The sequence below is a fragment of the Nelumbo lutea genome, chromosome 3 (genome assembly GCF_056320005.1).
Source record: "Nelumbo lutea isolate HS-2025 chromosome 3, American lotus-T2T, whole genome shotgun sequence".
In the NCBI taxonomy this organism is placed as follows: Eukaryota; Viridiplantae; Streptophyta; class Magnoliopsida; order Proteales; family Nelumbonaceae; genus Nelumbo; species Nelumbo lutea.
The window spans coordinates 3439966-3452350 of NC_142686.1; the positions used below are offsets into that span (position 1 = coordinate 3439966).

Here is a 12385-nt window from a genome sequence, read left to right on the forward strand (position 1 = left end):
CAAAACACCTGATAGGCCCAATCCGAGGTATTGTGGAAATTGTAAAGAAGATTTGGAGGAATCTAGTGCCAAGGAAAACTTGCAGGGTCTTGAAATTAGAGAAGAAGAGGTTGATCAATTGTCAAGCATTGGAAGACCTAAATCAACAAAAGCCTATAAGAAATTTGAAGGGGATTGCTTAGGAACATAGTTACTTTGTGAAGATCCTTCATAGGACAAAATTTTCAAGGTCTTGGACTTGGAAAGAAAAGAGCTCACCGGTCTTGGTGAAGATTCACCCACTCCACTTCTAGGAAACATGTTACTGCAACCTTTCCAATGTCAAAGCTAGGTTAAACAGTCAGAGATCTTTGTAGACTCTGTTGACTTAAGCGAAGACTTACATGAGGGATAGAAGAAGGATGCCGTCGAGGTGTCTCTTGATAAGAAAGATGACCGAGAATGTTTTGAACCTAGGGAAGCTTGCGAAAGAACATAATAGGGCTAACCCCCTTTACCACTTAGTTTTTCTTTCTCTTATTGTGCCTGCACCCCTTCTGCTTGCGTTTTTTACCTTTGTCCTCATGTAGTCCTCTCTTTGTGCCTGTAGATCCAATTGATGTTCGGGCGCCCATGGCTGCTATTTGCCCTAGTGCCATTGAGTTGAATGCAAGGTCTGTGAGGTTGGGGAGGGTGAGGATGCAAACAAGGGTAGAATACTAGGCCTAGTGTTCAACAACCTGACTGCTTTGTTAGAAAGAGGAAAGGTTTAGTGGTGAAGAAAATGACCTAGTCAGCCCAAGTGGGGAGCCCCTTCTAAACAAGAGAAGGGAAAGGGAAGGGTCAATGGGAAGATGAAGCAAGTGTCAAAGTCTATGCAATAAAGGGAAAATGGAAAGAATACAAAAAGAAAAGAAAGAAAAAAAGTGAAGTAGAGAAGTTGGCTACTGAGGTCTCCTATAAGAAAGTTGATAACAAGAGGAAAGGAAAAAAGAGATCGGGCTAAAGAAGAAAGATTCCTTTGGGGCCTTTGTCATTGTTTTGGCATGAAGATAATTAGTTGGAATGTAAGGGGATTAAGAAGTGCAAAAAAGGAAAAGGATTGTATTGAGGAAAGAGAAGCTAGGTGTTTTCTTAATCCAGGAAACCAAATTATTAGAATTAGATAGAAGGCGGATTAGGAGTATCTAGGGAATTAGAGGCTTAAGTTGGGCTTTTGCACCTTCTTGGGGAGCTTCAGGGGGGATTATCACTATCTGGAAAAGTGAGGATTTGGAATGCCTGGAAGAACTCTTAGGGAACTACTCAATCTCAACTAAAATCAAAGGGGCTAGTGATGGGAAGGAGTGGGTGGTGACCAGCGTTTATGGTCCTAAATCTTGTAGAGAAAGGGACCAATTCTAGGAATTAAGTGAAGTTAGAGGGCTAGGGGGGCTTGGTGTCTTGGAGGGGATTTCAATGTCCTTAAATTTTCAAAGGAAGCAAACAACCTAGATCAGGGCCTCACTCTTAGTATGAGGATATTTAACAATCTGATAGAGTCCTTTGAATTGAAGGAATCACCCCTACTACAAGCAAAGTTCACGTGGTCAAACTTTCAAGCTAACCTAATCTACTCCACACTTGATAGATTTTTGTTCATGGTTGATTGGGAGGTTTTGTGGGAGAACTTAACAACAAGGGCTTTGCCTAGGGTAACTTCAGATCACTGTCCCATTTGATTAGGTTAATATTTATTATTTGGTGAGCTTTCACCTTGTCACTTTGGGAATATGTGGTTGAAGGACCCTTCTAATAAGGAGAGGATTAAAGCTTGGTGGGATGAGGAGAGACCAAGGAGCAAAAAGAAGGGTGCTAGATTCATGAGAAAGCTAAAAGCTCTGAAAGAGAAGATTAAGGCTTGAAGCAAGGACCACTTTGGAAGACTTGAAGAAGCACAAGAAGGAATTTCCTCTAGAATTGAGGAGGGATGGCAATTTTCCCCATCCCCGTTGAGTACTCGGTCTCCTCGATCCCATTGGTCAGGGATGGAGATTGCCTTGGCAGGGGTGGGGGTGGGGATGGGGATTAATAGGGTTCCTCGGTAGGGGACGAGGATGGGGATGGGGAGTGAAGTCCCCGCCCTATACCGGGAACCCATTTCCTTTGGGGATCGGGGATGGAGAGTAACTTTTATCCTCGACGGGGATCGAGGTTGGGGATGTGCATTTGTTTTAAATCAGGGTTGGGGATGAGGAATATGATTCATACCCGAACCCACCCCGTTGCCATTCCTAGAATTGAGACTCTAGACAAAAAAAAAAGAGCTTTGATGGAGTTGAACAAGGAGGAAAGAGAAGAGAGGTGGGAGTTGAAAGTGGAGTTAGAAGATCTCTTGCAAAAGGAAGAAATCTCTTGGAGACAGAAATCTAGATGTAAATGGCTTCAAGAAGGGAATGGCAAACAAGATTGTCTTGTTCGGCAGGGAGAAGACAAAGTCTCCTTGAGTTGGATTGGACTCGGGTGATTTATATCCAATCCAAAGCCTTCGCAAGCTTTTTTCAGCATTGTGGAGATTAGAGAGGCTGCCTTCTCTATGGATAGATCAAGACTGTTGGGAGACTTTGAAGAATGTTTTGAAAGAAGTGTTTGATTCACTAAACTAGGGAAATTTCTTTAGGAACAAATGCTACCTTCATTGCCTTGCCTTAGTGCCCAAGAATAAGGAAGCTACAACTCCAAAGAATTTCTGGCCGATAAGTTTAGTGGGTAGCCTCTACAAAATAATAGCAAAAGTTCTTTCAGGCATACTGAAGAGGGTTTTACTTATAATGATCTCACCTTTTCAAGGGGCCTTTGTAGAGGGAAGACAAATTGTTGACCAAATTTTAGTGGCAAATAAGTATGTGGCAAAGAAGAATAGAGGAGGAAAGGGACTCAATTGTAATCTGGACCTTGAAAAATGGAGGTTGTGGGGTCAAGGGGTGTTTGAGTTCAGTGCAATATTCAATTTTGACTAATGGGATTGTTAGAGATTTTTTTCCCTGCGAAGAGAGGTTTGAGACAGGGTGGCCCCCTTTCCCCTTCCTATGCACCTTGATTACTGAGGTCCTTAGCAGGATGATTACCAAGGTTGATTTGGATAATTCAATAAGAGGTTGGAGAGTGGGAAAGGAGGAGGTTGTGGTTACACACCTGCAGTTTGCAAATGACATATTATGTTTTGTGATGATGACAACCTTGTCTCTCTTAGATACTTAAAAGCACCAATTAGCTCCTTAGAGAACCTTTCTAGTGCAGGAGGAGGTTATCTATGAATTAGCTGAGGTGATAGGCTGTGAGGTAAAAAATTGGCCCCTAGAGTATTTTTGACTCCCTTTGGGTGGTAATCCGAGATTTGAGAGGTTCTAGAAACCAGTGTTGGAGAGATTTGCTAAGAAGCTGGCATCTTGGAAAAGGAATTATGTCTCAACGGGAGGAAGAATAACTTTAATAGGGCCACTCTGGCAAATCTTCTAGTTTATTTTCTCCTTGCTTTCCACATCCCTGGCAAATATTCATTACGATGCGGGTATTGGAATGAAAGTCTTGTTTTGGAGGACCTTGCGATGTTCCTCTAAAATTCCAATTTCCCTTGCTCTCTGCACTTTCCACTTACAAATCTGAACCTATCTCAAAGTTTGTGGCTTTCTTTGACTCGGGCTTAAGTTGGGACTTTGGATTTTGAAGAGGTCTTAGGGATTTGGAATGTGAATCTCTTATCCTTCTATTGGCTTGGCTTGAGTCAGTTTTTTTGGACCAAACTTTGGAGGGCACTAGTGTGGTCAATTTCCCTGGTTGGTTCTTTCACTTGTGTTTAATTTTTCAACTTTTTAACATAGCCCAATACCTTGGGGGGTTAATTTTCCGGTGAAAGATATTTGGAGCAAGCCTATCCCTCCTAAAGTTCAGGCCCTTTGTTGGGAGGTCTTTCTTGGAAATATTAACACCTATGATGTGCTGCAGAAAAGAAGGCCAATTAAAAGTCTCTCCCCTCACATGTGTTTTCTTTGCAAGGACAATAATGGATCTATTTCCCATATTTTTATATCCTATTCTTTTGTGTGTTGTATTTGGGAGTATCTTTGTTCTCTTTTTGGGTACAGGTGTCCCTTCCCAGGATGTGGTGGGCCTCTTTGATCCTAGTTTCTTGAGACAGTCAAAGAAAAGAGGAAGATTAATGTGAAAAACAGTGAGGGCAGCTGTGGTTTGAACTATTTGGGAAGAAAGGAAGGGAAGAATTTTCAATGATAAAAGTAGGAATGAAGCGGAAATCATAGATTTAGTAAAACTAAAGGATGCACACTGGGTGAAAACTTTGGATGCTTTCCAAAATTTCTCTTTGAATGATATTTTGAGAAGTTGAAAGAGGTGGCACTCTTGGCTCAAGAAAAGGAAAGTCTATTTATGGAATGGAAACCTCCGACATCTAAGTCCCTAAAGCTGAACTTTGATGGAAGTTTTATAAGTATAATGGGGCTGGCAGGGGTAGGGGGTGTCTTCAGAGATCCAGAAGGAAGAGTGGTAGCTTTGTACTCAGGACCCTTGGAGCATGGTGATGCACTGACAGCAGAACTGGTCAGCTTACTGCAGGGGTTAAAATTTTCTAAACAGTGAGGTTTCCACAATCTAGAGGTGGAAGGGGACTCTCAGGTGGCCATTTCTTGGACAAGAAGCAATACCCAAATCCCTTGGGTTTTCTGATACAAATTTAGGGAGATTGTAAGCTTAATAAGGGAGTTAAATTTCTCTTTTAAATCGGCCAGAAGAACAGCAAATGGTTTGGCAGACACTTTAGCTAAACACAAGGGCCTTTAAGACAGCAGTTTTGGGGCAATTCTGTGATCTCTTGTTGTTTGGAGCGGTTGTAGTCTTTAAGTTTTCCTTAACAAAATTACTTTTTACTGATAAAAAAACTGCACATATGCAGTCCTGTTCCAAAATTCCTTAAGTTCTTAATGATCTCCAGAATTAAAGCCCCTGGAATAGTTGCCAATTCACCATACAGAAAAAGGCGAGAGGGAGCCTTTTCTGAGACTAGGAAGGTAGAGAAGAGCAAGAATCCTAAATCTTACATGGTTAGAGGCGAAACTTGTGCAAGTTTTTAATTTTATAAATTAACAACCTCACCATGACTAAAGCTCAGTTTTGTACTACATTCATCTGATTTGGAAATCAAGTCAAGAATCTGCCATTGCATTATGTTTCTTCCGTTGAGTTCACCTATGGCTTAACCTGAAAAAATGATTAAGTATTTATGCAAAGTTAAATAAACTGATAAAGCCTATGACCTTCCATTCTGGCTTGGGGAAGGAGCAAAGGCAAAATGCTGCTAGTGGAGTTGCTATCTGCTCAAATTATGAATTTCTATATCTGGTTTTGTATTTCTCATTGTTAAACATCAACTTTATCAGCTGCCAGATGGAAGAGTTATTAAAGTTGGCACTGAACGATTCCAGGCTCCTGAGGCTCTTTTCACTCCAGTAAGTCTGTCAGTTTTCTCAAGGTTTATCCGTTCTATATATTTCTTGTGCTTGACAAAAGTTCTTTGTGCCAAGTATTTATTTTTTATTAGAACTGCTTGTTCTTCACAATGAATATATACTGCAGTTACATGCCCCGCTTCATTATATGGCCAATTTGCTTTATTTATAGAACCATCTCTCTAATTCTATTGTTTAAAGAAACCATACTTTACGCTGCTAGCTTGGTGCCTGAAGAGTAATAGTCTACCCTTAATGATAATAAGAGAAATCACTGAATTTATGATGTTCTTCAAATGTTCATGAATGATTGTAAATCTTAAGTTGAGAAAGCAAAATGAGTCTTGATGGAGCAATCACAAGACCTGGAACACTGTTGGCTTTGGAGTATTTTTGGAATTCCTTTTCTGTAAATGTAAACTATTGTTATTGTGTCATAATTAACCTTATTTTGGTCTTTCTCTAGGAACTCATAGATGTTGAAGGTGATGGAATGGCTGATATGGTATTCCGTTGCATTCAAGAAATGGATATTGATAATCGTATGATGGTAAGTAGATTGTTAGTGATTCTCTTATGAGTTTACTACTGATTTCTTTTGATCTACTTCTCGGTTAGTGCATCCAAGGACACGATTATCTGCTTTAAAAGAGATCATGTGCTTTAATTCAATTATATATTGTGTACATAAACAACCTTTCTTTTTTTGGCAACTTAAACACCCTTCATGTTATAGCCATTACTATTATGATGTGTATTCATCTACATTTATGATGTACAATTGTACTATGCATACAATCATATTTCTATGGATTTCCCCCCATTTTATTTTTATGAAATGAACTTCAAGAAGACCATCAATACCAATAAACCAGCCCAGGTCTTCCTAGGCATAAACCTGGTCCAAGTTGTCTTGGTGTTTATTTCAGGCTGGGCTTGTGATGCCAGCTTGGGCTTTACCACTGGCTGGGCCAGCTCTTAGTATGGACCTAGGTTTCTAAACCTCACCTGACCTTCCCAAGTTGCAACTCATTTCCTCAATGAAAATTTGGAGCAACATAGATGACTCAATGAAGATGTCCTTGTGGTGAACATGGTTTAAAATGTCCATAAATTTCCTAATATTTCCATTTCCATGGGTACTGACATGAAATATTACTGAAACATATTCCTCAGTGAAAGCTACTGCTGCTTTGTGGAGTACAAGAGATAGTATTATAACATAAGTTGGTGACAATATTTTAGATATGTGAAGTAACGGTGTTATTGTTCATATAATGCCATCCACATGTTTACTGACTATATTCTCAAGTGTACCACTTATTGGAATGTCAATTCATCTTCTTACTTGTGTTTGGAATTTGTTATAGTTGAACTTAGAATTTACTTCCAGTTGAAAACATAACTATCGAATAGATAATTAGAAATTTGAGAAAGTCCTGAAAAAGGCCATTATCCAATTCCAATGTTGGTCCCAGGTCCCAGCTATCTGGGGTCTTGGGAGGGGAACACTAAATATGGACCTAAGCTTTGGATTTTTCTTGCACAAATTGGCAAAATCATATTTCTTCTTCGGTGGATATTATCTTTGTGGTTTTGATGTTCTATCTCACTACTAATCTTACTCCTACTTGTTTTATTGTTACAGCTCTACCAGCACATAGTTCTAAGTGGCGGGAGTACGATGTATCCTGGATTACCAAGTCGGTAATGTTCTGTTACTGTTTGAGAAACACACTCATAAACAGAAAAATAATGATAACAAATGTTCTATTTGTTCCTTGTTAACTTCAATATTATTAGCAACCATTTATGGTGTCTGGTCTGTTCCAATTGTCATACCTGGTTGGACTCTGAATACCCTATTCAAATCTCCTTGTACAGGGCTTAAACAATATAATTGGTAAAGTTAATTTTTATATTATAACAAAATCTTGAATAAGTGCTTTTACTGATTTTCAACATAATATATTTGAGCGCTCTGATCTGTATCCATATGTTTTTATTTCAGATGTTTCATGATGTGAGAGAGAGGGAATCTAGGGAAGCCGATAAGATACCTGGCCCACCCTTATTGGGATGGGTTTCCTATGAGTCTAATTATGTTAGAGTTGGGTTGGGTTCTGAAATTTCAACTCATCACAGTTTCAGCTCAGGCTTGGCTTGATTTATGCAATTCTTAGATTGTCGTGCCATAAGCATTTAAATATTTTCATGTAGATATCAAGTGTTTTCTTCCCTATTATTTTTTATCTGTTTTTCTTCCCTATTATTTTTTTAAATATTTTTCATTCATTATCTTGCCCTGCTTTGTGCCCCAACATCATCTCCTTTCACAGGGCTGGACAGGTTTGGGTGGGAAATGGTTGGATTGGGTGTGGGTTAAGCCCAATCCTTTGACATCCCTAATGAGAGGAAGCAACATCATTCAGCAGTGGTGGGGAGCTCTTGTTTCTACAAACTAGAATAGTTTTTTTTTTTCCTATTCCATAGCACGAACTGGTGGTACTTATGCACAGATTACTGAAGGAAGCAACATCATTCAGCAGGGGGTGGGGGGTGGACACCTATTTCTACAAACTAGAATAGTCTTTAGTTCCTATTCCAGAGCAAGCGCTGGTAGCACTTATGCACAGATGATTGAACAAATCATATATTCACTGTTTCTTCTGTTGAAGCTATCTGACAAGGATTTCCAACCTGTACATATACAGATGAGGTGGGCATCACTGGGGTTATGTCAGCCTACGGTTCTAATTAAGAAAAGGAAGTTGTTTTTTAATTTCTTTCGAAAAACAAAAAGGAAGAAAAGTAGGTATGGTTTTGGTGTATATATATTTAAACCCTAATGAAGTAGGGGGTGGGGAGATCAGTCTGGACCTTTTTCATTGTTTTTTTTTTCTTAATTTCTTTTTTTTTTTATAAATATGAAAAAATCTCTATCTCAGCTGACCAAACTGTCTCTACCGTATGAAACTTGAATATATGGTAAAATCTGCATCTTATGGTAAAAGCTTGAGCTGAAAAGCATGAAAGTATGGGCTACTCTTAGAGATGCCATTTTGTGCTAAAAATGCTGGAGCTTAGGTCCATTTCCTGTTCACCCCTCCTAAGACCAGGATGGTAGGGACCAACACTGAGTAATGGCCTTTGTGAAACTTAAAAGACATCTTTCTTATCAGAATATGAACATCAATGAAATTCCTGACAATCTGTGCATGCAAACACAAGTCTACCAGTTGACTTGAATAATTTCTGAAAACAGTAATAAGATAATGTTCTAGTAAAAGTATCAGCATGTGTCTGCTTAAAAATCCCTATTATAAAACCTTCCTTGTCTCATATTTTGGTTCCTAGTAAAGGCCATTTGCTAATGTTGGTCCCAACGATCTGGGGTCTTGGGAGGGGTGGACTGGATACAGGTTTTGGTACTTTTCTGCACAAAGTGGTCGCTCTCAACTACATGTACTTTTCTGCCAATTTTTATGCAGGTGATGGGAGGTGACCCCAAATTTTTTTCAAGTTATTTTTTTAATGTAAGTTTCTCATAAAAAATGTAGTTGAAAGACACTTTCTGATTTGTTTCTACAGTTTGGAGAAAGAAATTCTTGATCGCTATCTTGAAGTTGTCTTGAAGGGAAATAAAGATGGGCTAAAGGTAATTTTACAGTAGTTGACTGTTTGCAAAGCATAACTGCATGCCAATGAGTTTGTTTAATCCTTAGATAATTTTAGTTGAATATCTATGTTATTAAGAGAAGAAAAGATGTTGCCGTTCAAACCACTAGAGACGTAGGGTATCGAGCAAAATTTCTATGTGATGATTAGTTGGAATATAATGTTTATATGTTGTACGGTCTCTTCCAGCAAATGGAGGGTATGTTATGTTGTCAGATTGAGTAGGTTGTCAGTCTTTCGAGTTGGAGGGTTCCAGTTCAAATCTGTTGTCATATCATTTTTTTTCGGTTTGTTTTCCTTAATTTGGTTTAGGAAGGTTTGTCAGTTGGGGTGTTTCTTTTGGTTATAATTTTGCGGGTTTGGAGTTGGGTTGTGGTACGGTGAAGTGTTATTTTGTTTTTCTTTTGGTTTTTTTCCTCTCTCGGGTGACTTACTGTAGTCTCTTTTTTCTTTTAATATATTTATATTATTATAAGAAAGTCCCTTATTATCAGCTACATCCAGGGTTGCCATTAGAAAATGCTCAAGGACGGAGACAGTCAATTTGGTTGATTCAAATGATATGAGCTTCATATAAGTATATAATTCAATGTTTTCGAACCGTCGTTGTCCTGGATGGTCGGACTGTTCGGATCAGAAACCATTCAAGAGACCGGTTTCATTTTACCCCAAACCCGGTCTCTAGTAAAAAACCATTGAATTAGTCAATGAACCGTTGACTCGGACGGTTTGACTGTTGAACCATTCGCCCCGGAGAACAGTTTGCGGTTTATTAACTTGTCAGAACAAAATAAAAAGAGAAGATCTCTCAGATCTGAGAGCTATTGAGAGAGATGTCTGAGACAGTGAGAGAAATCTCACATTAGAGATATGGGAGAGAAGTTTAGACTCTAAACGACAGATCTGTGAGAGAGAGAGAGAGTGAGATCTGAGACTGAGAAATCTCAGATCTACTTTCATCACCAGTTTTTCACCATTGCCGTTGCTGTTGCCGCTGCAAGACCTCCTCTTCTTCTTCTTCTTCTCTTCTAAACTCTCAGTTTCAGTCGATAACTTCTCAAATACCTATCATTCAATCTTTATTTTCTCTTATATTTATATGCATCTTACCCTAATATTCCAATCTAATGGGTAATATGACATATCACTGTTAAAATATTCAAACTGTCTGAACTATTTGACCCGGATGGTCAAACTGCTGACCCAGAAACCGGTGGCCAGAATGGTTCCAATTCCGGGTCAGTTTTTAAAACCTTGATATAATCGATATCAACTACACTTTTTTTTTAGAAAATATAACTTGCATTGAGAAGCTATATAATGCAACAACTTTTGAGCCACCTGTATGCATGAAAACACGTGCAATGTATTGGCACAAATTCTGGAAGACTGTTGTTCTGTACCATATTTTTTCTATTACGAAATAATATTTAATAATAATAATTATTATTATTATTATAAGATAATATTATTGATTAATTAATTAATAATAAATATTGAATACTAATATTTATCATTATTATTATATTATATTTTTACATTATGAAATAATAATAATAATAATAATATATTATTATTAAATAGATGACAGTAACGAGGGTATTAACAACCTTTTATTATGTCTGAATGCATCTGATTTTGGTAAGACATGAAACCAGGTCTTACCATTTCAGATCTGAATTTGTGTTTCAGATTCTCTAATTTTTTTTTTTATGAATTTTCAGATCTTCTAATTAGACCTAAACCCAAACTCCCCGTGCAGCCTGAAAAAGCAAAATTTTCAGATCTCATACGTCTGAAAAGTGTCAAATCCATAAAAAATAATCCCCAGTTTAAGATAAATAGATAGATATAAATGCGTTGTCAATGCCTAGACCTGGATTTCTTTTGTCATTCAGTGTCAACAACTCTTTAACCTTATTTCACTAAATTTTTGTGAACAGAAACTACGGCTGCGGATAGAGGATCCACCACGAAGAAAGCATATGGTATACCTTGGAGGTGCAGTCCTTGCAGGAATTATGAAGGTAAAATCGTCGCCCCACTCCAGGAAAAATTGGTAAAGGAGAAAAAGAAAGCAAAAGTAAAATGCTCAATGTGTGTGCATTCATGAAATAATCTCTGTTGCAGTGAGGTCAGCCAATTACCCCCTTGGCTTACTATGGTTGCTTAAACTCTGTGCAGGATGCACCAGAGTTCTGGATTAGTCGACAGGAATATCTGGAAGAAGGTCTTGCTTGTTTGAGAAAGTGCGGTCAGGCATGACTGAAGCATTTGTGCTTGTGGTACCTGGAAGTGTCTAAAACCAGCCATTGTAAGACATTTATGGGGGTGAGAATCAATAGTATCGTTTATTTGGATGAGAAATTATGCCTCGGTATGATCCATCATATCTTTATTGTTAAGAGTCAAGACAGACCGTTGAATTTGAGCCGACTAGCAATTTATTTCAACTAATTGCTAATTGTTTTTTAAACCTTGTTTATCAACGGCTTTCATATTTGATATCTTCCTCCAAACTGTCTTCGTTTCGGTTTGACATTTTCCGATGAAACATCAAAGGGATTTTTTATCAACGCCCTAATCTCAGGTGATTTTTAATCAGGACCCTAGTTTCAGGTTATGACTTAAAATCACTCTAAATCAGATGTCAGGCATCCTTAGCCCAAAGCTCTTCAGTCGTCACATCATAATCCATCTGATGCACCTGTAACCTTCCTAATTTTTCCTCCGAGAGCTAAGATATTCAAAACAAGCTCCAAGTCCTGAAAACTAGAATGCCCAGTTACCAGAAAAAGGTTGTCTTCAACATAATCCAGGTCTTGATCATCGAACATTATCTCTTAATTGCTCTAGTGAGCTTCTGTAGTTTGTCCCACAAATAATTTTTCCAAAAGCCCTAATTTTCTATAATAAATTTAACAAATAATAATTGGCTATGGTGAAATCAGATTGTAATTGGTTGTTCATTTGTTCCCTTGCAATTTGCCGTTAATCCCAATGCAATGCTTGCTATGCAAAATTGTTAGGAACAATTGGAGGAAATTACATAAAACCAGCCCATGAGTCAAGGAGGGAGATAGAAGGCCATGGTGATTTTCCATTCACATTTAACATTTTATTCTTACAATAAAATAAAAACGGTGAAAACTAAGGTTCAACTTGGTCCAAACAGAGCTTTCGACATTAATCCACGGAATAAGCTACAAAATGCCATAGCTGTGGCT

The 12385-nt window shown here is 38.2% G+C and overlaps 1 protein-coding gene across 5 annotated transcripts in view; it reads left to right on the forward strand.

Moving 5' to 3' along the window:
- The window catches only part of ARP2 (actin related protein 2), a 29352-nt gene extending 17675 nt beyond the window's left edge, over positions 1–11677 (forward strand). For 2 of the 5 annotated variants that reach the window (XM_088978637.1, XM_088978640.1), the window contains 7 exons: positions 5412–5480; positions 5947–6030; positions 7129–7187; positions 8903–8971; positions 9072–9138; positions 11102–11185; positions 11343–11677. In XM_088978637.1, coding sequence (XP_088834763.1) covers positions 5412–5480; positions 5947–6030; positions 7129–7187; positions 8903–8971; positions 9072–9138; positions 11102–11185; positions 11343–11423 — 513 coding nt within the window. In that variant the 3' untranslated portion in view covers positions 11424–11677. Of the gene's footprint in view, positions 1–5411; positions 5481–5946; positions 6031–7128; positions 7188–7491; positions 8972–9071; positions 9139–11101; positions 11186–11342 lie in introns of all 5 variants that reach the window. The other 3 variants (XM_088978638.1, XM_088978641.1, XR_016110039.1) reach the window with 2 other exon arrangements.
- The last annotated feature ends 708 nt before the right edge of the window (positions 11678–12385 follow it).